The sequence below is a fragment of the Aotus nancymaae genome, unplaced genomic scaffold, assembly GCF_030222135.1.
Source record: "Aotus nancymaae isolate 86718 unplaced genomic scaffold, 86718_ANA_hifiasm-v0.15.2.pri h1tg000012l, whole genome shotgun sequence".
In the NCBI taxonomy this organism is placed as follows: domain Eukaryota; kingdom Metazoa; phylum Chordata; class Mammalia; order Primates; family Aotidae; genus Aotus; species Aotus nancymaae.
In genome coordinates this window covers 36,016,569-36,041,988 of record NW_026988423.1, presented here as the reverse complement: position 1 = coordinate 36,041,988, position 25,420 = coordinate 36,016,569, and the positions used below count along the sequence as shown (strand labels likewise).

At 48.5% G+C, this 25,420-nt stretch overlaps 1 protein-coding gene across 6 annotated transcripts in view; it reads right to left on the bottom strand.

The window, feature by feature from the left end:
- Nucleotides 1-25,420, bottom strand: part of NTM (neurotrimin) — a 970,307-nt gene that overhangs the window by 672,937 nt on the left and 271,950 nt on the right. For 3 of the 6 annotated variants that reach the window (XM_012449177.2, XM_021672581.2, XM_012449174.2), the window contains exon 2: nucleotides 16,433-16,551. The exons of the other annotated variants lie outside the window; for them this stretch is intronic. In XM_012449177.2, the coding sequence (XP_012304600.1) occupies nucleotides 16,433-16,487 (55 nt within the window). In that variant the 5' untranslated portion in view covers nucleotides 16,488-16,551. The remainder of the gene's footprint in view (nucleotides 1-16,432; nucleotides 16,552-25,420) is intronic. 6 annotated transcript variants of the gene reach the window in all.

Below are 25,420 nucleotides of genomic sequence, written 5' to 3'. Positions count from 1 at the left end.
GGGAAGCTGTTCTATATACTACTTTTGTTACATTTTTAAAGGTTTAAAATTTTCAATGAAGGAAAGTGCACCAGGCAGATTCTTGAGCAAATCCCTCTCTCCAGTGGCTAACTGTGGTGCCTGAAGGCCCATCTTAAACAATTTAACTATAGACTTCCTGAAAATATGGAATTGTGAGGGTCATCTGATTAAACCTCTGTCTCTTATGTGCGCCCTCCAGTATGTGCATGAGTGTATGCAGGTTCACACTCATACATGCACGCACACACACAGGCATCTGCCCACATACATGTATGTACACAGGCACACACGTGCACGCGCACGCACACACACACACACATACTTTCTCTCTCTCTCTCTCTCTCTCAGTGTTAGAAAAACTCCAACACAGCCCTTCACTTCTTTGGGTAGCTTGGACCCTTAAAGTTTCCTTTGTATTGAACTGATTGCTCCCAAATAACTTCTGTCCATCAGTCTTGGTTTTGCTTTATGCAATTATACAGAAAACATCTTTCTTTTCTACCAAACAGCACTTAAATATTTGAAAACAGTCATGTGCTCTCCAAGCCTCCTTTTCTCAGTTTCTCTTCCCTGTGTTCACCTGTTTCAGAGACACATGGACCTGTGTGTCTTCCAACAGACTTTTGCTAAAAATCAAATTCTCCAGAAGAGAAAGGCAACGGTTCAAGTTCAAGGCTCTCATTTCAAAATTTGGCTGTCAGTCCTGTCCCATGGTGAAACAGACCAACCCGGTTAAGTTTCTAAGGTCAAACCATTGGGCCAAGTGGTTTGCCTGCCCATCCCCTCGGCACCAAATGTGAAAGCCATAAAAGACTCTCTCAGATTATGTATCTGGACCCCAGTTCTTGTCCCTGGAAGCAAAATCGAGCCGAAGTCTGAGCTTTTTCTCTCTCTAGAAACAGGGTCATTTTATTTTGGGGGATTTAAATGGAAAACATCTTCTGTGTCAAGTTTTCAGTCACCTTCCCCTGAGATGACACACAAAGCCACAGCCAAAATGCGGGCAGAGAGTCTTCAGAGTCAAGGCCCTGAGTGGAATTTTGGACACAGACAGTCTGTGGGCGGAGGGTCATTATGAGAAATGCCCAAGCTTTGGACTCCAAGTTGGGGGTGGATTTGGCCTCCTCTAGGATATGGCTGAGTAGGCTGCCCGACCTCCCTCGGCCTCAGGGTTAAAACGAGATAGTACTACCTCCCTTCTTGGGCTGTCATGAGAAATGAGAAGAAAAATGCAAATTATCTTGCTCACAGTAGGCCCTCAACAAGCAATGATCAATTAATGTGGCCAGCATTCCAAAAACGTTATAACAATGCATTTGGCAAAGGTTCAGTCTGTATTACTGGTTATGTAAGATACTAATGAATTATTATAATAATGTTTGTGAAATCATATCCCAGTCAGTAATAAGAATGTTAAAATGTGTTGGGAAAACCACCCATGATATATTGGGATGGAGCCAAGACAGCCAGTCGACAACAGATGAGCTACTCTGCTGTTTAATACACTTAATAAAACAGTGTAGCTGCCCGAAATTGCTGTCTTGCTAAATAGAAATATCCCACGGGTTTAAACAGAAAAGATAAATGCTCTCTTAGTCTTATATAAGAACTAAAGTAAAGATGGAACTGGAGATCCGGAAGCTCAGGGAGGATCTGGAAGGGGGGCTGCTGGGTAAAGGTTGAGGTCTGCTCACACGGACTAAGCATTTGAAAGGAACAGAGTCTTCAAATATGGTGGGATGAATGCAGGAAATGGGACTTTGGAATCCACCTGGCATACTGGGAGCAGCAAGTGAGTGGGAGAATATAAGACCAAATACTGCAAACTCTGAGCCCCACATTTTGGTCCCTAATCCAGAAGTCAGGGTGTCATCTGCTCACGAACCTTCTTCAGGTGCATGTCTTAGAGCTGCGATGAATTTAGGTGCCAGATTACCTACATCCCGCGGGGAAGATTTTTCTTTCTTTCAGAGAGTTTCAGAGAGGCAGCGTTACAGGTAACCAGACAGGGAAATCAAGCTTGCAAATAACAATGGCAATATTCTTGTAACTGCAAATGGGAATGATAAGGCTGGTTCTGTTACACTGAGCCAACACCAGATTCACGAGAACCAGAGAAAGACTGCAATCATAGCACCGAAGGACTTCAAATGAAATGAAGCAATCCCACACAAAGAGTTCTCCCGCCCGACCGATACCAGCGAGTTGCCAGCTCTCTGGAGTTTCAGCATCCTTAAGGCCAGAGCATCCCAGCTGCAGGGAAGCAGAAACACTGTCCGGGTCCTGCTGATCACTTTACAGATGACAAAGCCGAGACCCGCTAAGGATGCGCCGCTGCTAAGTCATAAACACCACACTGAGCTTTAGGACTGAGCTTGCTTTCCACTATACTCACTTCCTACAATACCTACTGGCCGCTCCTCTTCAAGAATACCAGCCCTAGGAATGACAAGAATATCTTGGGTAGAGAAGGAAGACTTCGTATGAACTGCACTCCTTTTTAGTGAGCTCTTTCCAGTTTCAATTCAGGCAGTGGCCAAGCACATGTGCAGCCTGCCTGCTTCTCTGGGAACGAGAACTTGTGCTTGTGGCAGTACTTCTCACAGCCACGCGAGGGCACCAGCACCCCATGCAAGGACCCTTCCTCCTGCCTACCTGCGCACCCCTATGCTGTGTGTATATTTTCTTTCCGTGAGGTCAGGAGTATCAAGGTTGTAAAATAACATATTTTCACTTGTTTTCTTCCTACATCCAAGACATAGCATTTCTGAAGTCAATTATCTCCCTGAGTTGCCATCATCTCCCCACCCTCCTTCTCTTTGTGCTGCCTTTCAACCCATCAGAGTCTGACACCAACAGACGGGGGAGTGGCGGGGGGGGGGGGCGGGGGGGGTTAGGCAAAAACGATTTTTTTTTTCCTCAGTGAGGATGTCAAATCCTTGTTCTGGCACTTTATTTTAAAAGGCCGTCTGCAAACATAAGATCTCTGTTCTCCACCCCCCGGAGAGAGAGCTGAGAGAGAGGGAGGGGGGGCTGCCATGCTGTCTACAAAGGGTCTCAGGCATCACCTGGGCCCCCCACTGCACAGGTCCCTCCAGTAGCATTTGCCCAGCACTGCTCCTAGTGTGGAATGGGAGAGCATTTTTGCAGAGTTCCCAAAAGCTGGCAAAATTACAGCGGCAAGCATCGTCCCCTAATTGCATTATGTCACCGTCTGGCGCCATATTTAAATGCAGGCTTTGTCCAGAGGTGGGCAGGTGACCCAAATGACTACGAGATAAGAAGAAACACGCATACATTGACACTCACACACAGATTATGAGGACACAATTGGCAGTTCTTACAAAGTCCAGGTCTGGGGCCTAGCAGAAGCACTAAGGTTGATCTGGCGAAACAGCCCTGTGATGCTTTTGGGGCCGCCATAATGTCCTGCTCAGAGAAGGCCACCAGTGTCCCTTGTCCTCTAAGGCAGGTGTCCTCCTAGGTTAGCCGAGATGGGCTTGTCAACCACAAGCCTCCCCCCTCAGTCAGGAGCCCGTAGGAAGCCCTGATCATCCCCATGGTCACCAGCTGTATCCCAGTGGGCACCCAGCAAGGGTTCTGGGGTCACCTTCTGACCCATTGCTGTACTCACCATTTACCACCAGAAACCTCAGGAGTTTTCTGATCCTCCTGCCCTCCTCAGCCCTCTCATCCATCCCCATCTATTTTTAGGCTAAAGCCTAAAATAGACAAGGAACATGGATACTCCCCTCCCCTCCCCTCCTCCAGACACAGTGGTCTTCTCTGTTTTAAGGGAGCAGTTATCACAAAGGCTTTATTTTGAAGGCCAGAAAGAAGAAGCCAAGGCTGGTCCATAGATATTTGAATTGCATAAGCTTCCACTGAGGCCCTACTATGTACCAGGAGTGCTAAATACCTAAGTACAATGATGTCCCTTTCCCACTGGTACCAGTAGCATATATACCAGTACCACTGGTATATATATGAATAAGTATCCTGTCATACAATTAATGCCAGCCTAGAGCGCCATGAACAAAGACAAGCTGGGTTTGAACGTGGTCTGATGAGTGAACAGGAAGAGCCTGGGCAGAAGAGAATGCGCTGGAATCCCAGGGAGACTGAACCGGGGAGGCACTCCAGCTGTCTGGGGTGTATGATGCGGTTTCCTCAGAGCTGCAGAGCCACACGGCACTTATTCCATCCATTCAAACATGCCCGCAGGTGCTTCATGAAGCAGGCGCAGCTCCTCGGTCCGCGTGCAGTTCCTTTAGAGGAGGCTTCTTTGCTCAAGTTGCCTGCCTCTGCCTTCGCCTGACCGCGGAGGCCTGGCTTGCTGACTTCGCTGCCTGGACCCTGACGCATTTGGGCCTGTGCTCTTTTTTGAGGCCTCCCCAGAGCGGGTACATTCAAGGGTCCCCTTGTGGCTCTGCTCCCGGTGGGGAGGGAGGGACAGCACCACTCAGACTTGTTCCTCCCACGTCTGCCAAGAAGGGCGTTCCTCCAGGACCCATGGTGTGGAAAGCCGAGTCCACTCCAGAAACAGGCAATTTGTGTAGAAAGAGAAAGGAACGGGCATGCGGAGAGGAACACAGCGAGGGCACGCTGCGGGCCCCTGGCCATCTGCTGCCAAGTGGTGGTGCAGGTGGGGGCAGCCAGCAGCCAGCCCAGGGCTCTCAGGTGGAGCTGGGATGGGGGCCTCTTTGTTCTTGAGCCAAGCACCTGCTGCTGTTCAAGGTTTGGAGCCCCCAAACCTTGACTTGACCTTCACAGGGATCTTAGCTCTCAAACCAACAAATATCATTGCCCCCACCAGGTGGCCAGGTCCTTATTCTGAGGCAAGCTCCTGGGACACACTTCTCTTTGCCACTTTTGATGCCACCTCTTTGATCAACCACCGTTGATGGGCACTTTGTCACTCTCCAGTGGCCTGTGAATTTGCCCAAGGCCTCAGCTTCTTATACCGCTGACTCTTGGCGGTTCTCACAGGGCTCCGAGCCATCTGCCACCTCTGCCAAGTCACATATATGCCCAGCTCAGTGTGGGCTCCAGAGGAGGGTGAGGGCAGCCGCTGGCAGGCCCTGCCAGCCCAGAGCTAACATTGCTTCAACCGCATTCTCTACAAGCCCAGAGCTGATAAGGCCGGTGCAAGCAGGAGCTATGGTTGACCCCCTGAACATGCAGGTGATTTAGAAGGAAGGAGACAGGTGTCCCTGGCCTTCCATAAATAAATTGCACAGTGATGGGGTTGGGCGGGGAGGGTGAGTACAGAAACCAGATAGCGCCCCAGGGAGCCAAGGGGTGGAACTAGCCTTCCAGGCTGATTATGTCTCTGCCCGGGGGAGATTGAAACGGCTCCTTCCTGGCATCCATAAAGTTGCTTAGTGCAGACCTTACCTAGAAAGGCAAGAGCCTAAAGCCTCCTAGTAAGTTCTCGAGCAGAGGCTATTAGGGAGGAGTTCCTGGTGCTTTTGCTAGGAGAGAATCAGGGCTGGGAAGAAGGGTCAGAAGAAAGATGACAGGGGCGGGAAAAAGAGAATGGAAGATGGAGTGAGGAAGGACAGAGCAGGAGGAAGAGAGAGAGGATCTGTAGGTGGTGAAGCAGAGGGAAGGATGTCTGCTTTCAGAAAGGGCTGGAGGCCGCATTTCCTGGGAGCCTCCTGGGTCCCAGGCCTGTAACATCTACTGAGTGAACACTAGGATTGCTCAGTGAGGGATCAGAGGGGCAGGGGATGGCTCTCATCACACAGACACCTTGCTGGGCAGTGTCAGAGGTGGTTTTAGCCTAGATCTGAGACCTCCAAGAAGGGCTGTAACTCCCGGACAGCATCTGTGTCTGAGAAACAAACCTCCCCGACCCAGTGCGGTAAAGGAGCAGGTGAGGTCGGGAGCAGAAGGGGACACAGTAGTCCTAGATCCCAACGCTCAAGCCCTCCCTGCCTGTCTCCTGCCCCAGTGCCTCGTGTCCATTTCCTTGGCCTCACCCCAGCCCCACTAGAGCCTCCATTCCAGGTAGAGACTGAGCGGCTGGCAGAGAAGGCCCAGCCCCGACGAAGCCCTGCTCTCCAAGCCATTTTGCCACAGCACTCGGAAATGGGAACGAAACAGACAGCCACAGAATAATAAATGAGCGCGGGCACGCATTCCTTAGCAAAAATAAATAAATGTATAAGAAAAAAAGAAAGAAAAAGGAAAGATTTGAGGACATTTTTTCTATTTTTTCCTCTTTGGTTCATTTTGCTTAAAATCTAAGAACTACTTTTTGCTAAAAGAAATGAGGGTGGAGTGAGTACTGGACGTGGTGGGAGAAGAGCTTTTGGGGTGCCTTCTGTTATCTTGCAGTGAGGCAGCCGATGTGATATTTTAATAGGGAACTCATTTTAATAGCCTACAAATGAGAAGTCAGAGACAATTAAAATTCATTTCCAATTAATTGTTTTTTCTTCTCTCATTACCAAGAGTTGCCAGTCAGACACCAACAAAGCCTTCAAAACAAAAGCAGCTCCCAGCCTCCGCTTCAATCGGATGCCACCTGGAAGGAGACTCCAGAGAGCACCAGCATCTTTGCTTCAAACTTCTCTCCCTTCAGCAAATGACTTTCCCGACCCCTTTGCAGGCAACAGATAGCTCAAATCTTCAGAAGCTGGGACCCTCCATGCCGTGAAGTCACGGACAAGTTTATTACCATGGCACTGCAGGAGACTTTTTTATAGTTTTTAATTCTGGTTTATTTGTTCTCCTGAGGAATGGTCTCAGCAACCGCATTTCTTGAAATTGATTTAGCTTCCTCCCTTTCCCTCGCCACCCCCCTTCTGTGCTGTGACCAACAATCCAGGCTACAATACAGCCTAAGATGACAGACCTTCACCTGAGCTGGGAGCCAGAGCCTCGGTGCCCCCACGGCTGAATTGCTGAGTGACATTGCTCTCTCCCCTCACCTGTGCAATAAGGGAGCCTCCTTCAATGTCCCCAACATGCCTTTCAGCTCTACAACCTTCACTCTGCATTAAAAACACATTAGCAATGGCATCCATGGAACACTTAATGGATGCCAAGTATCATACATGCACACCTCACTTGATGCTCATAAAACACCTCCTTAACCAGGTGCCTCTGCTGTCCACCAATTCTCAGAGGAAGAAATGGACTATGGGGCTTTTCAAAACTTGCCAAGCCAGGGTTTCAGCGTGGCTGATTCCAGAGCCTGACTTCTTAACCTCGATTTCCTCCATGGCTTTGATCTCTGACCCCTTTTAAGATGCCAGAATTCCTGGAAACCCCCCAGCCTTGTTCTTCCCCCCCCTCCTCTGTCTCTCTCACTTTGAATGGGGGGAATGTTCTAGTTAAACTCCTCACCTCACCTGGATCTTGATGACTAGAGTGGACTGCCCTGAGTGACCAACCCTACAGGGCGCAGAGAAGCTGGGGCAGAGACACTACCACATCTTTTCTGGTACAAAACCCAGAGGGGCATGGCCGCTTCCCCGAGCTCCAGCCCCTTTCGAAAGCGGAGCTGGTCCTCTGTGCTCCCCCTACCGGCCACCACCGGTGGAGCCAGTCTCCCCAGGGGCCAAAGTTCTCACTGAGCCTTACCTTATTATTATTATTGTTGTTGTTTGAAATGCCTCATAGTAACTGGGATAGATTTCTTAGGAAGCCAAATAATGGGATGCATTTCCACCTTGGCTTTATAATTAATGTTTGCATCATTTATCTTTCGTGGAAAGATTATTCTGACTAACGAGGTTCTGGGCCACTAATTCATTACACTGCCTTGTCACTTCCTGCTCCTTCTTATTACCCAGAAATAGACTCATTAGTCAGAGTTCAATGACAGGGAGAAATTGTGTTCCTTAATTTAATTCCCTCACTCACTTCTGGGTCCCATGTTTGTCCGAAATTGGCGATTAGCAGGGGGAAGATATGAGTCATCCTACGTCTCTGCTTCAGACTGATTATACCTCCCCTCTTGCTCCTGTCCAACAGGGAAAGGGCCAGGACAGCTTGTTGTGGCCACACAGGTGCTGTCCTTTTTCCACTCAAAGCTACAAGCAGGTGAGGGGGCACAGCCCAAGCACTTAGGGACTTGTAACAAATAATCAAGGTTTTTTTTTTTTTTCAATCTCCACTCATAATTAGTAGTACTACCTGGGAATCCTTCCTTAGGAATGTCCAGACATTACCGATAGTGAATGCTGTAGAAGATATTTATAGATATACAGAGAGGTAGATATACACAAACACACAGATAGAGAGGTAGATATACACGTCCACACACATGCACGACACAAAGTGCTTCCAAAGTCCTCTGCCACGAGAACGTAAGGTGATACAATAAAGAAATGAACAGCCCAGGCTTGCGTTCCATTGGCATGTGTTCAAATCCTGCCTCTTCTCATGCGAGTTGCAAGGTCTTGTTCAAGATACTTAACCTCCCCCGGCTGCAGCTTCTCAACCACAAAATAGGCATGATAAAAGCTATCTCTCATCATTATGAGGCTCAAGCGGCACAAGGCACTAGAAGTGGATTGCACAGTGTGTCGCAACTGTGACTATTAGGAACTTGGAAGAAAGGTGCCCTTGGAGTTCAACTAATCAAAACCCCGCAGTGGGAAGAGGGGGTGTCTCCAGGCAGTGGGTCCCAATTCTGGCAGCACAGAGGAGGCACCTGAGGATGCCCAGGCCCACCCAGACTGTTTTAGTTGGAATCTAAGGCATGCGGGGAGGGAGTTCATGGGCTTAAAACGCTCCTCCATGGTTCTAAGGTGAGATCAGCGTGAGAAGCCCTCAAGGTCTCCAGAACTGCTCAGGGATGTTTCATTCCTGGACTATTCCTATTGAGAGAAGCATGAGGCCAAACACTGGCTCGCTGCTGTAAGGCAGAAAACTTTCTCTGGGTCCCTCCAAGACCAGGATTAGTACTCATGTGATTCCAGGTTCTGGGAAGCTCACTGGGGGCAAAAGCTGGTGTATCACCTGCTGTCATGGGACTGCTACCCTACTGGGGAGCTGGAATCAGATCACCAGTGAACGCTTACATACAAAGCAAAACAAATGTATGGAAGAAAAAGGGTGGATTCAAGTGTGAGCATCCAGCCTGGGGATCAGGAAGGCTTTCCCAAGGCAGGGTCTGGGACTGAATTTTTTTTTTTTTTTTTTTTTTTTTTTGAGACGGAGTTTTTGCTCTTGTTACCCAGGCTGGGGTGAAATGGCGCGATCTCGGCTCACCATAACCTCCGCCTCCTGGGTTCAGGCAATTCTTCTGCCTCAGCCTCCCGAGTAGCTGGATTACAGGCACGCGCCACCGTGCCCAGCTAATTTTTTGTATTTTTAGTAGAGATGGGGTTTCACGTGTTGACAAGGATAGTCTCGATCTCTTGACCTCGTGATCCACCCACCTCGGCCTCCCAAAGTACTGGGATTACAGGCATGAGCCACCGCGCCCGGCCGGGACTGAATTATTAAGGGTACTGAGGGTCACCCAGGCACAGAGGGAGCAGAAGTGCTTTCTAGGCAGAAGGAATAAAGACTATCACAGGCTGAGCGTGGTTTCTCATGCCTATAATCCCAGCACTTTGGGAGGCCGAGGTGGGCAGATCACCTGAGGTAGGGAGTTTGATACCAGCCTGACCAACATGGAGAAACCCCATCTTTGCTAAAAATACAAAAAATTAGCTGGGCGTGGTAGTGCATGCCTGTAATCCCAGCTACTCAGGAGGCTGAGGTAAAAGAATCGCTTGAACCCAGGAGGCGGAGGTTGCAGTGAACCGAGATTACGCCATTGCACTCCTGCCAGGGCAACGAGAGCAAAACTCCCATCTCGAAAAAAAAAGACTACCATAAAGCCCATGTGGCTGGAACAAGAGCAACCCACAGAAGAGCAGAGCTGGAGAGCAAGCAGAGGCCAGGACCCACAGGGCTTTGTAGATTCTACCCAGAATTGGGGTCCTCCTCTTTAGGGGCAAAGGGAGATTTTAAATGAAAGAATCCCAGGTAGGGCACAGAGGTGGGATGGCAAGATCCAGTAAGCCATCCCCAAAACCCACTTACTTCCTTACAGCATGATCAAGAGGACCAAGGCCATGGCATGGAGCCAGGGGCCAGCCAAAGCACTCCCCTCTGCTAGGGTCCCCTAGGCCTCCAAATCAGCTCTGTGGACAACATTGCATGGCCCCAGACCCCAATGTGCAGGGCTGAATCTCTCACATGTGAGGCCTGCATCTTTACTCACCCAGGCACTGATCAATAGCTCACCTTCCAGAAATGTGGATCCTAGCCACAGCTGGAGAAGAATGCCCTCCTCCCCGGTAAGTCATCCTGCCGGAATGCTAGTGTGTCACCAGCCTTTAGTGAGTGCAGCTTTGTGAATCATTCACTAGGAGCCTGGCTGTCTCTGTTGCACTGATCCCATCCATTTGTGGACCAGAGAGACTGAGGACCTTGTTGTGGATGGGACACATGGGAATGCCATCCAGGGCTACTTGGTTTTCAGTCAACCTCTGCCCAGGGATCGTGGGTATCTCCTATCTCAGGATGTCAGAATTGGATGTGTTTGTCAAGTATGTCTCTTCATTCTGGGACTCGCTGTTCTGGGAGGGGTGGTTATAAGCAGGGTTCTAATAGGGTAGGCCAGGCTGGGGCAGACAGGTGGCTTCCTACCCTTGAAATGCCTTGTGTGTTTGCTGTATATTATGTGTTCATTGTCAACAATCTCCTCCTCAGTGAAGTTAGTCATTAGAAGTGAATCCTTGAGTATGGCTGTAGCTGTTTATAACTGTAAGTTTCACTGAAATAGAGGAACCCTCTGTCAATTACAAGACAGGAGGCAGGGGCAGGGGCAGGGTGTAGACATCTTATCAGCCATATCCTAAGTCAGTGCTTCTCCCAAGGCAGTAAAGCTGAGAACTAAGGAGTGATAGGCAAGGTGAAGGGTGAAGGGCAGGCCTCACTCAGTCACTTGACCATAGGTTGAGGAATTCAATAGCCCTGGGCATTGAGTCCTCAGAACCGATGTATTACCTCCAATTACTAGGAGAAAAAACAAAACAAAAGAAAACACCAGACTGATGCAGTGACCTCAGTGGCTATGTAGCCTAGTATATACTGCACATTATGACATCACATGTACTGCTTATTTGTATTCCTATGACCATTAAGAGAAATAGTAAGAGTTAGCAGAACTGGATATTGGGCAATGTGTGTCTTAAAATATTTATTATTCCTTATCTCAATTAATTTTCAAAACAGCAATGAGATATATATCATGCCCATTGTACAGATAAGAAAGCTGGGGATCAGCATGGCAACTTGACAGAAGTTAGGCAAAATACGGTGGAGCGAACATTTGTCTCTTAAGTCTGCCTCCTTTCCATGGCCCATGGCCAGTTCAGCTTGTTCCCAGACGTTGGGACTGAGTCTAGATGAATTCATTTTGGACTTTGTTAGTTTTCTAGGGATGCTATAACAAAATACCATAGACGGGGTAGCTTAGACAGCAGAAATTTATTTCCTCACACTCTGCAGGTTAGAAGTTCAAGATAAATGTGTCGGCAGCGTGGGTTTCCTCTCAGGCACTCTCCTTGGCTGGCAGATGGCTGCCTCCTTTCTGTGTCTTCACATGAACTCTCCTCTCTGTGTGCTGTGTCCCAATCTCTTTCTCTTTTTTTTTTGATACGGAGTTTTGCTCTTGTTACCCAGGCTGGAGTGCAATGGCGCGATCTCGGCTCACCGCAACCTCCGCATCCTGGGTTCAGGCAATTCTCCTGCCTCAGCCTCCCGAGTAGCTGGGACTACAGGCGTGTACCACCATGCCCAGTTTATTTTTGTATTTTTAGTAGAAACGGGGTTTCACCATGTTGACCAGGATGGTCTCGATCTCTTGACCTCGTGATCCACTTGCCTCGGCCTCCCGAAGTGCTGGGATTATAGGCGTGAGCCACCGCGCCCGGCCCCAATCTCTTTCTATAAGGACATCAGTCATACTGGATTGGGGCCTAGCCATATGACCTCTTTTTACCCTAATCACCTCTTTAAGTATAGGTCAGGACTTCAACAGGTAAATTTTGGAAAGACCCTGTTCAACCATAACAGTGGCCAAATATTATGGACAAAACTCTTTATCTTTCACTTGCCAGGGATCTCTACTTGGCTTTTCACATCAATGCAATCACTGTGTACCCAAAATATTTTTTATCCTGAAGTACAAAAAGATTTACACTCTGAATGGCTGGGCAAATGTCAGGATTAAGATAACTCACTCCAGAGATGAGGTGTGGGCAGGATGGGTAGGAGGAAGCCGCTGTCTCCAGGTGTCAGCCTTGAGAGGAGATCCCTTCTTAATTTCCCTGAGGGACAGGAGGGAACGTGCGAATGCCACTGGCAAACACAGATGGCATTTGGAGCACGGATGTCCCTAAGGCTTGTTGGGTACCCATCCGTGGCTGCAGAAGCAGGTCTGCGGGTTCTGTCTCTGGTACCTAACAGAAGCGCGGAGGATATGGGCTCCAGGAGTTCAAAGTCAGCCACACATGAGGATGTGCAGAGATCCTAATCCCTTTGTTTAGATTCTCTGAGTAACAGTCGTCCCTTTTTACTGTCCGTCATTCAAAGATGGCAACAGATGTAAAAGAGTGGCTTTTAAATGTTGCCAGAAAAAGAAAATACTAAAATCTAAAAAAAAAAAAAAAGCAAATTGAAGACAGCAGTGGTCCCCTTCTGACTAACTGTATTCTATAATCTCTTGACTTTGGGGATAATGAACTACAACTCAAATCTACTTGGTTTATTTTACTAAAATTATCAAATTAACATATAGGAAGAAGAAGACACGGGAACTGCAACGTATGGCGTGCGTGTTCATTTGGTACCTGGCACTGGGGATAGACAGCTGGAGAGAGGGGAAACTTAATTTCCTGGGGCCCATACACCTCTGAGTGATTGGCAGGCTAATTTTGCTCTCCACTAGGCCTGGTATTGAAAGGAAGTAAAGATGCAGAAAGCTGCCAAGAACTGTTCCTTGCATTGGCAAAAATTCTAGACCTCCTTAGAAAAATCAAGAACTAGATTCAGAAATTTGGAAGGCCAGGGTGAAAGGGATTTTTTTCAAGTAATTATAATTATTAAATATTGTCAGAGCCTCCTTTTATAGGTACCTGGTCTCTGGTTAAGCTTACGTAGTATTATACCAACATGTCTCTGTCCTCATGTTGAGAGGCTCAGAGAATTTAATAAATTGCCCGAGGATGCACAGCAAATTGGCAGCAGATGCAGGCCTCAAACCAGGTTCTTCTAAATCTGGGTCCAGCTCTTTGTCACCTCCCTGTGCTGGCTCCATCAGAGTCCTGTCCAGAGAGGCCCAGCAGTCAAGAGTTTGGTTGATCTTCACAGCTAGAGAGGAGCGAGCGCAGGGTGGTCCAAAGACTTTCCTTTCCTGTCACCCTCTGATCTTTTGGGGTAGGATTTTCATGCCAAAGCAGTTAAGTGCACAGGTATTGTAGTCAGACAGACACAAGTTCAAATTCAAGCTTCAAGGTCATGTGAGCTTGGGCAAATTATCTCATCCCTTTAAGCCAGGATTTCCTTGTTTGTCAGAAGAGGATGATAAAACCAGTATCGCAGGATTGCTTTGAAAATAAGATAAATCTCTCTGTGTGTGTTTGTGTATTGTTTAGTAAGGTGTCTGACACTTAGTAAGGCTTAGCTAAAAAAAAAAGGTAACAAAAACATTTTTGTCCAAAGAGAGGGTGGGAATCCTAGCAATTCCCAAAGCCAGCTTTGGCAGGGCTGGCAAGGGCGTGAAGGACAACGTGACTTACTGCTGAAGACCACACACGTCTTTGTTTCCATCTCTGCTAGAGGCGCTGCACACAGTCTTCCTCACACTCACTACTGCACCCTCAAAGCTAGAGAACCAGAGCTGAGAAGCAGAAACCCTCTCAGTGGTCCAGCCCCTGCTGCAGACAGACAGAGGGGTCAAAGAAGGTTTGGGACCCGAGGCAGAGAGGGGAATGGATGAGAGGGATCAATACTGGCCCCAGATGATTAAGTGTGCCAACCTGGGGCACTGGCACTAGGGAGACGGCCAGATCGATGGATTCCAAGCAAATGAAGAGCCTGGCGCCTTCTGCAGCCAAGCTGTGAAGTTAAACGCGGCGATGGGCCAGGCATTTGGTGAGCAATGAGGGTGATGAAACAGGACACATATTATCTTGGAAACAATACTGAGAGGCCAGATCTGATTCTGAAAAATGTCTTTGCTCCTTGTCACCTTTCAAAGGCAAAATCACAGCTCTGTGAGTATGCATGTAAGAATATGCATGTGTGTGTGAGCGTGTGCCGGCGTTTGTGTGCTTGGCGGGGTGTGTATAAACACTATCCCTTTGTCCTCTTATTCCACCAGGCCCAGTGGTGCTGGGGAATGTGTTGTTTATTAGGTAGGTGCAAATAGAATTTCATTCCCATGGTTCCGAGAATCATAGCGTATTAAAACTATTCAAATATATCCCATGTACTTATATACTCTGTGGAAAATGTTCTTGTAAAATTAACATATACTCAATTACCTCCTTATTAATGTGAAATTCTGAGGGACTGCCTTCATCCATCACAATAAGCTGGGCCCCTCAGCGTTCCCTGCCCCAAGCTGACAAGGCAAGCTCTGAGGTCCACAGGGAGCCAGGAGGGAAGGCCGTCCCTTTCCATCCACGCAAAGCCTATCCTATGCAGAAAAGGCAGGAGACCTCAAGACCAGGAAGAAGTTATGTTGCAGCCCTTATTCTGTGGATACACTCAGAAAGACACGCATGTTCCCACTAAATCAGTGACTCCATCAACCTCAATCAACAGGCCTTGACGGTGTCAGAGGGACTGCAGGGAGCCACGTGGCTGGGAACCCAGTTTCTTATTGTCATGTTGGGCAGCTTCTAGGAGTGCTTCCTGGTTGCAGATATTTTTCCCTTTCAAAGCAGAGTGGGGGTGGTGTACAGCCCTTGCTCGGGCTGGGAGCCAGATGGATGGCAGCTTAATTTTCCCCATTATGCAGGGCAAATACCAAGAAGCATTCCCAGGTGTGTCTGCAGCCGTGAAAATGTGACACGAGTCACAGTGTCTTCGGAGGAAATAAAAGACCACGGGAGTGTGACATGACATCATGGAAAGAGACGCTTTGTGATTTTCCATATACGATGACACTTTTTCTGATTTAGAGGGGGAAGCTGGGTTTTGAGTTTTCTTTTTTCCTCCTCTTTGTTAAAAGTGAGGGGAAGAAGATTGAAAGAACATCTGTGTATTCAAATTACAGAAAGAGAATTAAACACTTTCAATAACAAATTCTAGTACTTTTGCCTCTTTCGAAGATTTCCGAAAGGGTTTTCCTATAGATTTGTCTCTCGCATGTGTGTGAGAGAGCGTTTCCTCTGAGGCCTTAGACACAGTCGAGATTGTTTTCGTCTTTTTCCCTTTTCTGCTAGCCAAGCCCCCACTTCATTCTGTTGATCTCCTTTAATTGGACATAAGATAAGACTGCAAATGTTAAATATTTTTGCTGAATTGAGTTTTATGTTTCCAGTCTGGATTTGTCGACTGTTAAATAGAATGTTTTACGTTTCTCTCTCTCTCAAAGAAAATAACAAATACATGTGGGACAGAGCCATCAGTCAATTACGTCAGTGGATTGTTGGCAACTCACAGTGGAAAAAAAAAGAGCATTTTCACTCTCCTCTTAGGGGAAAGCAATTATATTTAAGAGCAGTAGAAAGCTGAAACTAGTCTGGAACTTCAAAATGCCTTTCTTGACTGACCGAGAAAAGGTACAGTGACTACAATGACAAACCAGCCCCCAGCTCTTTTAGAAAGCTACTCTGCCTCATGCTAAAAAGAAAATAAGTGGTGTTTCAGCCTCGGCGACCAGGCAGGAATAGAAAAATACATTGACAGTAGTTAGATAGACCTTAAAACTGAGTAAAAAATTCTTAAGGTACAAAATCTCAGTTTTCCCACAAACCTCCCTTCTGTCCAGAAATTTCCATGCCATTTACTGCCTGACCACCGCAGGAATGTCATTCTTCCTTGTTCTTGATTTTTCTTCCTGGACTCTTTCAATTCTGGCTCTCCAGAGCACTTTTCCCTGCTTCCTCTAGGACCTACTCACAGCAATGTAACTGACACATAGCATTAGGGTGCAAAACCCCAAATCGTTTCTGACTTGAAACTTCACCCAGGAAAGACCTCTTAGCAAAAGTGATGGCCATTGTATGCCAGGACAAACCCCTTTCAAAGAGCAAAGGCATCATCATCTCAAAAGCCGCAGTCACCGCCCCGACCTTCCGTCCTGAGGGAAGGATTCTCCACTGAATCTAAGGGGAAGACCCCCCACCAGTCTGTGCAAAAGATGAAGAATTGAGTGTGCACCTACCTGTGCCCTTCCATTTCCACCTCTTCCCACCTTCCCCGTTTCTTTTTCCGCTCATTTTTTTTCCACTTTAAAAACATCCAACTTTGCCTTGGGGATGAGCAGAATGAAATGTCACTTACCTATAAAAAGAGACAGAAGAGAAAGCCATGCACCACATTACACACAAGTTCTTTGAAATCAAGGCCAGCTTAGGACTTTGAAACTGTAACAATGAGTGAATATTATTTTTTCATCCTACCTTTCTATATTTAATGAAACTCAGGATTTTGCAAGTAGCCCATCCCCAGGGCCCGGCCTCTCTGCATTATTTTCCTTTTGTTTCTTTGCGGCTCCTGTCCCTCTTCACCACCCTAGCCCCACACCATCTGTACCTGCTTCATGGATGAAAGGTCAGGAAGGAATGAGGAGGGGTGCACAGGCCCAGAGATCAAGACCAGCCCTCAGATGTGGGCAGCAAGGTTTCAAGGCACGAGGAGCCGCTTTTCACCTCTTTTCTCACAGGCCACAGAGATGGGACCCAGGGTCAGCGCCAGCTGGTGCCTCTCGGGAGGAGGGAGGAAGGTCAGCTCCCCGCAGGGTGACTTTCCACCTGGTGGCTTCGGACTCTTTCAAATGGCTTGCTCTGAGTCTCCTCCTCTCTCCCTCCCTTACTCTCACCCCCTCAGCCCTCCTGGTCTGGGTGTGAATGAATTCACCCAAGATTTCTATCCCCGCTTCATCCTGCAGCATCTGTCTTTCAGACCTGCTTCTACAGAAAGCCCCATTATTGCAGCACCCTGAGGCCAACAACCACCTGCACGGGTCATTGTGTTGAGTCCTCTGCCTCAATGCAGGATGCAAACTGGTCCACCCAAGTCCTAGGGGATCCTTTGAGAACCCTGAGATGCTGAGTTCCTGCCTTGCCTGGCTCCTGGCCCCAGAGGCTCCCTGTTCTCAGGCAGCAAGCTCCTTGTGGCTGACTGATTCAGTCCTTTCGGCTGCAGGGAAGCCAGGCTCTGAGCATTCTACTTGCAAGAACAGCCCCTCGCCACACCACGCTATGCAGCGAAACCTTCACATGCTCACATATTGGAAAATCGATTTCAATGTCCTGCCAGTGTCTTCTTACTATGCCTGAATAACTCAGTTCCTTTTAGCCTCTTCTTAGAGATTTCAGTTTTCCGTGTTTCCTCCTTCAGGCTCCTCTGAGCCTCTCTGTGGAGGACAGCTCAGAGCTGAGCCCTGGAGAGAAAAGCATCCATGTGCCCCTGTTTGACTAATTCTGTTGCTGCATCTCCCAAAGAGTTTTCCAATCAAGATGCTCTGCCAGAAACGAAATTACAGTCAAATATTGTTGGGAAATGCTGCATCCCAACCATATTAATATATTAAAAACTTGGAGAGGGTTCGAGGTAAAGATCTATGCAGGCCGGGTGCGGTGGCTCACGCCTGTAATCCCAGCACTTTAGGAGGCAGAGGCAGGCGGATCATGAGGTCAAGAGATCGAGACCATCCTGGCCAAAGTGGCGAAACCCCATCTCTACTAAAAATACAAAAATTAGCTGGGCATGGTGGCACATGCCTATAGTCCCAGCTACTTGGGAGGCTGAGGCAGGAGAATTGCTTGAACCCAGGAAGTGGAGGTTGCAGTGAGCTGAGATGCCGAGATTGTGCCACTGCACTCCACACTCCAGCCTGGCACCTGGCGACAAAGCAAGACTCCGCTCCCTCACCCAGCGTGATGGAGAGGCACCCCCTTCCTACCCGCAGTTCTCTCACTTGTGAGATGTGAGGACCCCAAAGCACCCTGCATACCCCACTAGGATGTGGTGGGCTGCAACGATCCTTTAAATGTGCTTTGCAAACTGTAAAGAGCAAAACACTTTACGGTCTGGTGGTGTCAGGACCTCTGTTCTTGAGGCCACACTCACCGGAGAAGAGACTACTTGGCCTCAGCTGCCCTGGGAGCTGGTGAAAAATGTGTGGTTTTGTCTGTGGTCAGCCAATGAGAAATCAGAGACAGCAGTTTCATGAATACTTCCTCTGCTCTGGACCCTGAGGGAGGGAACTGATCCCAGAGGTCTTTTCCATCTTTAATATCTGTGCTTACAAGTCTTCCCTATTGCACAGGGATGCAGGGATGCTCTCTCTGCCTTCTCAGTACTTACACCTTTTTTTCTTTTTTTTAAATTGAGATGAGTTCTTGCTCTGTCACCCTAGGCTGGAGTTCAGTGGCACAATCTCAGCTCACTGCCAACCTCTGCCGCCCTGGTTCAAGCGATTCTCATACCTCAGCCTCCCAAGTAGCTGGAATTACAGGTGTCTACTGCCACGTCTGGCTAATTTTTTGTACTTTTAGTAGAGAGGGGGTTTTGCCATGTTGGCCAGGCTGTTCTCGAACTCCTGACCTCAGGTGATCCACCCACCTCAGCCTCCCAAAGTGCTGGGCTTACAGGTGTGAGCCACTGAACCCAGCCACTTACACCTTTTAAAACTTGTGATCCTGCTGTCTCTGCTCTGCGGCTTTGCATCCGGGCAAGTTTCTCAGCAGACCAGGAACCTCTAAGTGTTGGGAGGAAAGAGACCATGCTCATATGCCTCCCGTATTACTCTCGAATAAGAGAGAACGCAAGGACAAATGGGCATCAGTAAAATGAGGCGTCCATGTAGGTGCATGGATATAAGAGATCACCACGTGGGTGTGGAATGTCAATGGTGGGGGAGGCTGTGGGTGGTGGGAAAAAGGATCTGTAGAAATGCTCTGTATTTTCCCCTTATTTTACTGGAATCTAAAACTGCTCCAAAAATAAAGTTTATGAATTAAAAAAAATTATAGACCCTTAAGTTCTTATTCATTCAAGAGATCTTCTCAAGCACATTCTATGGGTAAGTCCAAGAATAATTTCTTATTGAATAGAAGAATTCTGAGAGATGACTGTATGTTCTGCATACAGAGGACAGAATGGAAGAAATGGAACTGAGATCCCAGCCCTGGGGGAGCCTGAAAACGTAATGGAAAGAGAGGAATATGTCTATAAGAAGTTAGGGAAAAAAACCACATTGTCCCAAGATTATCTCCCCACCCCTTTATCTTCGCAAACCTTATCTACAATTTAAACCCAGATTAAGCATCACCTGGCCCCTTAGGTCTTCCCAGAGCTCATCTCAGAATGCCTCACTCACGTCTCACTCTCCCCCCCATACTCAACAGCCTGCTGCCTGCCTTGCCCTGTGGTTCTCTTCTGTTTTGCCATGTATTCGAGTCTGCTCTTTCTACATTTTGACTTTGCAACCCTTCACAACACCTAGCCTGGGGTTTGCTGCAAAATGACTTATAAGAAAGCTTGACGTTTCCAGACCTTTGTGAATGTGGAGTTTGCAGATAAGAGATTGTGGCTCTATACACACTTCTGCGACATGCTGAGATAGTGCTGGGACTACATAGATAAGAGATACGATGCCCACCTCCTTATATGCTGGCAAGGCACACAGATGAGGAGGTGCTGAGCTGTAATATAGCATCCTATTGACAAGACAGAGATAGGCATGGGGTACTCTGAGGGGATGGAGGTTAAGCATCTTCTATTTTGGTGCTAAGAACAATACAAAGAAAAAAAACGAATTGGTGGAGACCATCGACAAAAACTTCCAAGAGGCTGGCCTTTTGCGAGCCGGTCCCTGCTGATATGTGGTATTAAAAACACTGGTCCACCCTCGGCCCTCCATTCCTCCATGCCAGGGAACGCTTGCCTTATTTTTCTCCCTTCTTGCACTGTAGAGTTCTTCCGCAATGGAATTCCCCACTGACCTTTCCCGAATCTAAGGCTGGCCTCAGATGCTTACCACTTCCAAGGGCTCAGAACCCTAACTCTCAGACTGGGCCAGTGCGAGCTTGACGCTGGGCCTCCACTCAAGGCTCCCCTCGCCTGACCCATCTTGATGATTTTTTTTTTTTGGCTGGTCTTTATAGGGCCATTGTAAACTCACAAGTGGAAACAGCTCAACTGCTCAATGTCGGTTTCGTTTGAAGAGCTTGTCCTTCTCCAGACCTGCTTTCCTCCCGCTAATAGTGAGTGCAGAGAAGCACTCGGTTAACCCCTCAGTTCCAGAACCAGGGACGCTCCTCAGCCTCCAAGAGCTGAGCAACAGTGCCGGACCACCATGGCGGCTCATGGAGCACAGAGGACTTGGCCAAACTTGAAAAGGACAGATTCCAGGTTTCAAGTGCTTTCTGCAGAAGTGGGATATCTTCCTGGAAAGTGTTTATAGTGACAGTTACATATCTACTCCAAATTGGACCTAGACTAGCTGTGTCTCAAATACCCTCTCTGAAGACTTTTGCGCCTTCGAGAAAAGAAAAACAGGGTGAAAAAACCAGGGGTCAGCACGTAGGTGCAGAATGAGGTTGTGCCCCTTCCTCCTCCCCCTGGGCTCTCATGCCCCGCCCTCCTCCTTTGTCTAAACCAGACCAGAGAACTCATCAGCAGGAGCTCTGCCCTCTGTGACCTGTAGCAGTATCTTTGCGACACAGGCTGCAGGAGGCCAAGCCTCCAACTCCTTCTCCTTAGCATCTTTCAAGGATCTGTGTCAAGTCCCAAGTCTAGCCCCGCCATTGGGAGGATGGTTCCTCAATGCCTGCAGTTATTCACTGGATTCAGAGGTGCCTCCTCACAGTGCATGCTGCATCACAGGAAGGAAAAGAAGGGAAGAGTTGCTTCTGTGTCTTTTTAGGTGGAGAAATGAAGTGGGGTCATCTAGAGGTGCAGTATTTTTAGGCAAGTCTTTATAAAAGACAGTGTGGGTGGATTTAAAATCTTCTTTCCAGTCAGCCCCCCAGCTGGGACGGTCATGGTATGGAGAGGAATCTCTTAGACTTTTTTCTCTGTGGTCTTTTCTTTCCTTGCATAAAACATTACTGGAATGCAAAGCCTTCTCCCTTTACCTACCACGTCTCCTCTACGCCCTGGAGTGCGAGGTCTGTCACTGTCGCTTCGCTGGTGGGAATACCGAGGCCCAGGAAAATGGCAGGCAAGGGTCTCATGGATTTGAGGGAAATGAAGGAGAAGCAGGGAGAACCGACCACAGGTCTAGGCTGTCGCTCATCTGCCCTCCCTTTCCTTCCCAGGCTGAGGGCCTCCTGGGACCTAGGCCACAGGTTCAATGGCGGGATGGGGCAGATGCCCAGATGGATGATGGATTTGGTCCCAGCATTTCAGAAAAGCACTGCTTCTATGCTGCTCTGAGTCTTCCAGTGGAGACTAGAATTTCTCTGAGCAGCACTTTCCCTTTCCCTTCATTGCCTCACACAGCGCTTGGCTGGGTAGGAAATTTTTCTTTTCATTCCAGTGAGCATATTTATTAATTTCCACAGTCAGACAGAACAATGTGCTAAACATCTAGGGAATCTCAGCTGTCCTCCCTGCCAGCCCACCCCCCTCTCTCCACCACTTCTGAGTGGAGAATGGACCCGGCAGGGACTGTGGTCGCAGCCCACCAGCAGGCCAAGCCGACAGCCTCCCATCTGTGTCTTTCACAGCAAAGCAGTCGAGAGCAGCCTCCTGCACAGAACCAAGCCAGAGACTTCTCTGTGTTTCTGGGAGCCCTGGAGGCTGTTGCTGACCTTGCCTTGTTTCAGGTTTCCTGTTTTTCTGTGAGGTGTCTTCAAAAAGGAAGGAGGAAGATAGCAGATTAGGTGCTACTAATTAGCATCTTCTCCTGGATGATGGAGCAAGTGTCTGGAAATTGCCAAGAATTCCAGCAAACACGAAGGATAGCTCGGGTGTAGGGTAAGGATGGGGGCCCCACTTTTCTTAACAGCTGAGCTATCAGATACTAAGCCAGTAGTTCTTAACTTCGGCTGCTCACAAGAATGACTTCAGAAGACTTGAAAAATCCCCTTACCCAAGTCATATCCCAACCCAATCACATCAGAATCCTTGAGAGTGGGAACTTGCACTCCTGTTTCTAAAATCTCTCTAAGTGATTCCAACATACAGCTTAACATGAGACGCAGTGTGCTAGAGCGTGCCTGAGGACCAGCAGGGGGCTGGGGAAACACAGGTGCAAGCCCCAGGCCCAGCGTTTCCAACTGAGTGCATTTGCATGTGGCCTGAGGTTTTTCATTTCTGAGTAGCTGGATGGATTAGTCCATTTTGCATTGCCATAAAGGAATACTTGAAACTGGGTAATTTATAAAGAAAAGAGGTTTATTTGGGTCACAGTTCCACAGGCTATATAAAAAGCACTGTTGCAATGCCAGCTTCTGGTGAGGCCTCAGGGAGCTTCCACTCATGGTGAAAGGCAAGGGGAGTGGGTGTGACACATGGTGAGAGAGGGAATGAAAGCGGGTGTGGGAAGTGCCAGGCTCTTTCTAACAACCAGATCTCATGTGAGCTAACAGAGCCAGAACTCACTCATTACTGCCAGGACCCATCAATGCATTCATGAGGGATCTGTCCCCATGATCCAAACACCTCACACCAGGCCTCACCTCAACCTTGGGGGTCACATTTCGGCATGAGATTTGGAGGGCAATGATATGACTGGGTGATGCTACTGCTATTGGCAGAGGCTAGACTCTGAGAAGCTCTGCATTAGACAGACCCTAAGACTCATGAAAAAAAAAAAGCCCTGTCAGGACTGGGGGAGTTACTTCTCACTATAACTGCAGTTCCTGTGGCTGTGAGGTCCCCTCACCTCCTCCCAGGCTTACCTGGGACACACAGGAGGACACCAGCCCTGCCTTTGGTGGTGGGAGCTGATGGGTCACCTGGCTTTTTCTGACAGTCTAGGAAAGGAAGCCTTAGGTGAAAGGGGCTTCAACCACTAAAAGAAAAGGCAGAGGACATCCCTTCTTCCTGCTTCTCCTGTTGCCAGAGGATTCTGACTTTGTTCCTTCAAGAATGAATTGCACGATCCCACCAAACCTCCTCCCAAGGACAGGAACAAGGTTGTGTTTTCCCACCATCACCAGGTACGGTCCTGTGCACACGAGAGCTGTCCATCTGTTGAATTAATCAATGAATGAACTCTCCATCTGACAGGCAGGGAAGCCAAGAGGCAGTCACATCATTTCTGACGGAGAGGAAGGTATTGTTGAGCTTAATCAACAAATATTTAACAAACACCCTCAATGAACACCTGTTCGCCTTTCTGATAAGGCTGGAGGCTGTAACACCTTGAGACAGGAATTTTACTTGCATGAAATTATATAATTTCCAGCCCCCTTTCACCAAACTATTACCACCAATGCATCCTGGTCATTCCAAAGCCACTGCTCCAAAGGACAGCCTAGTAAAGAGTAAAGAGGCCGAGGGTGGAGCTCTCTGAGGGGGTGCTTTGGTGTGATCCCCATGTGCGTTCTCATACTGGAAGCTCCCCTAGGACCCCGCACACAGGGGTGCCCCACACTCTCAGCCCTGGGCACTTGGGTAGGAGCAGCAAGCAGGCTCCACCTTTCCACCCTGCTAAACATTCCACACTTTGCACAGATGAGGATTGCGCGAAGCTGATGCGGGGCTGCCTGCTGAAGGCATGACCTTTGTTTTGCTTCTTTTTCAGGATTGAGCTGTTCAGGGCAGGCAGACGCTCAAAGCACGGAGGCAGTTTCTCTGTGCCCTCCACTCAGCCACGGCGGCAGGAGAGAGGCAGAGCCAGGGGGCTGCATTTTCTCTCTCCCTCTGAGCTTGTTCATATAGTAAAACACAGAGGCCCCACTGTGACCGTTGATCACATCCAAAGCAAAGGCAGGTTTTGAAATTCATCAGAGATTTCTTCTGCAGCTGCAGCCAGCGAGACCTGAGCCTGCCCCTCCCCCAGGGCCCTCCGGCTGATGTGTCCTCCTGTGGAAGCAAGGAGGACTAGGAGGTTGTCTTTCCAATGGGCCACATCTGTTTCTGAAGGCTATGAGAGACAGCAGGTCGGGGGAGACATGCAAGACTGAAAGAACAAAGGAAGAAAAAAGCTATTTTCAGAAAAAGATCCCTAAGAAGGGAAGACTCTGAAAGAGGGACCAAGGAAGGTCTCGTCTTTCCTGCCTTCTCCTTTCTGGAGCTGGTTCTGTGGTCCACACTGGGCACACCCACGGGAACTTGGTGAAGGAGGCCTGCTTTATCCAGTCCCTGGGAGAAATTGCAGCTGCTCGTTGAGTAGCACGGTGGCAGTAATCATGCTGCAGCCTGTGATCTGTGGGTTTTATGGAGATGTTTAGGAGATTGGTAATAAGGCTGCTCCAGTAAACAGTCTGGCAGGGCAGTAAAGGATGAAGGCAATTGAGCAGGTTGCATTCCAAGTGGCTTTCCGAAGGCAGAGTGACTGCCACTCACGGCCACCTGTGCCAGGGCACACTTCCTGATCAGAGGGTCTGGAGTGCCTTGACTTGCTCAGATTCCTGCCCTGCTGCAGGAGGGAGCAATCCCACTGTGTCTATTCTCACTGGTTTGCTTGCTTTACACTGAGAAAGCAGGTCTGAGTCCCACTGCCCCACAGGCAGGGGAGGGCATGCTAGACCAGTCACGCCCCAGATGCTGACAAATCCTCCCCACTCCAGAACCCGCTCTGCCTCGGTCCACAGGTAGGGTGAGCTAGCTGCTGTCTTGCCCCAACTTGGGCTGCTAAATATTTGACAACAGTGCTGAGCAGCGATGTTCCAAAAACATCAACTGTGAGAGTGAGTTGAGCATGTCAGGAGGTGAGCCTGGGCCCCTGTAGCCTCTTGTTCCTCTGTCAGCTGCGCATGACCTTGGGTCTGGGCCCCAGGCCAAGGGAACCAGGCCTGGGCCACCATCTTGCTTTGTTCTGACTTGTGGCCACTGGAAATCTGAGTACACCGATTTTCACAGTAAATATATCTGGTTGCCAAGGAAGCCTCATCAGGAACTGTGGGTGTTATCTCAAGCCCTTTCTCATAGAAAAACATCACCATGATCACGTCTCTATTCGCGTGCTGCTCAGTGTGCAAAGTCCTTTATGTCCATTCTTAGGATATTTGATCCTCACAGAAGCCTTATA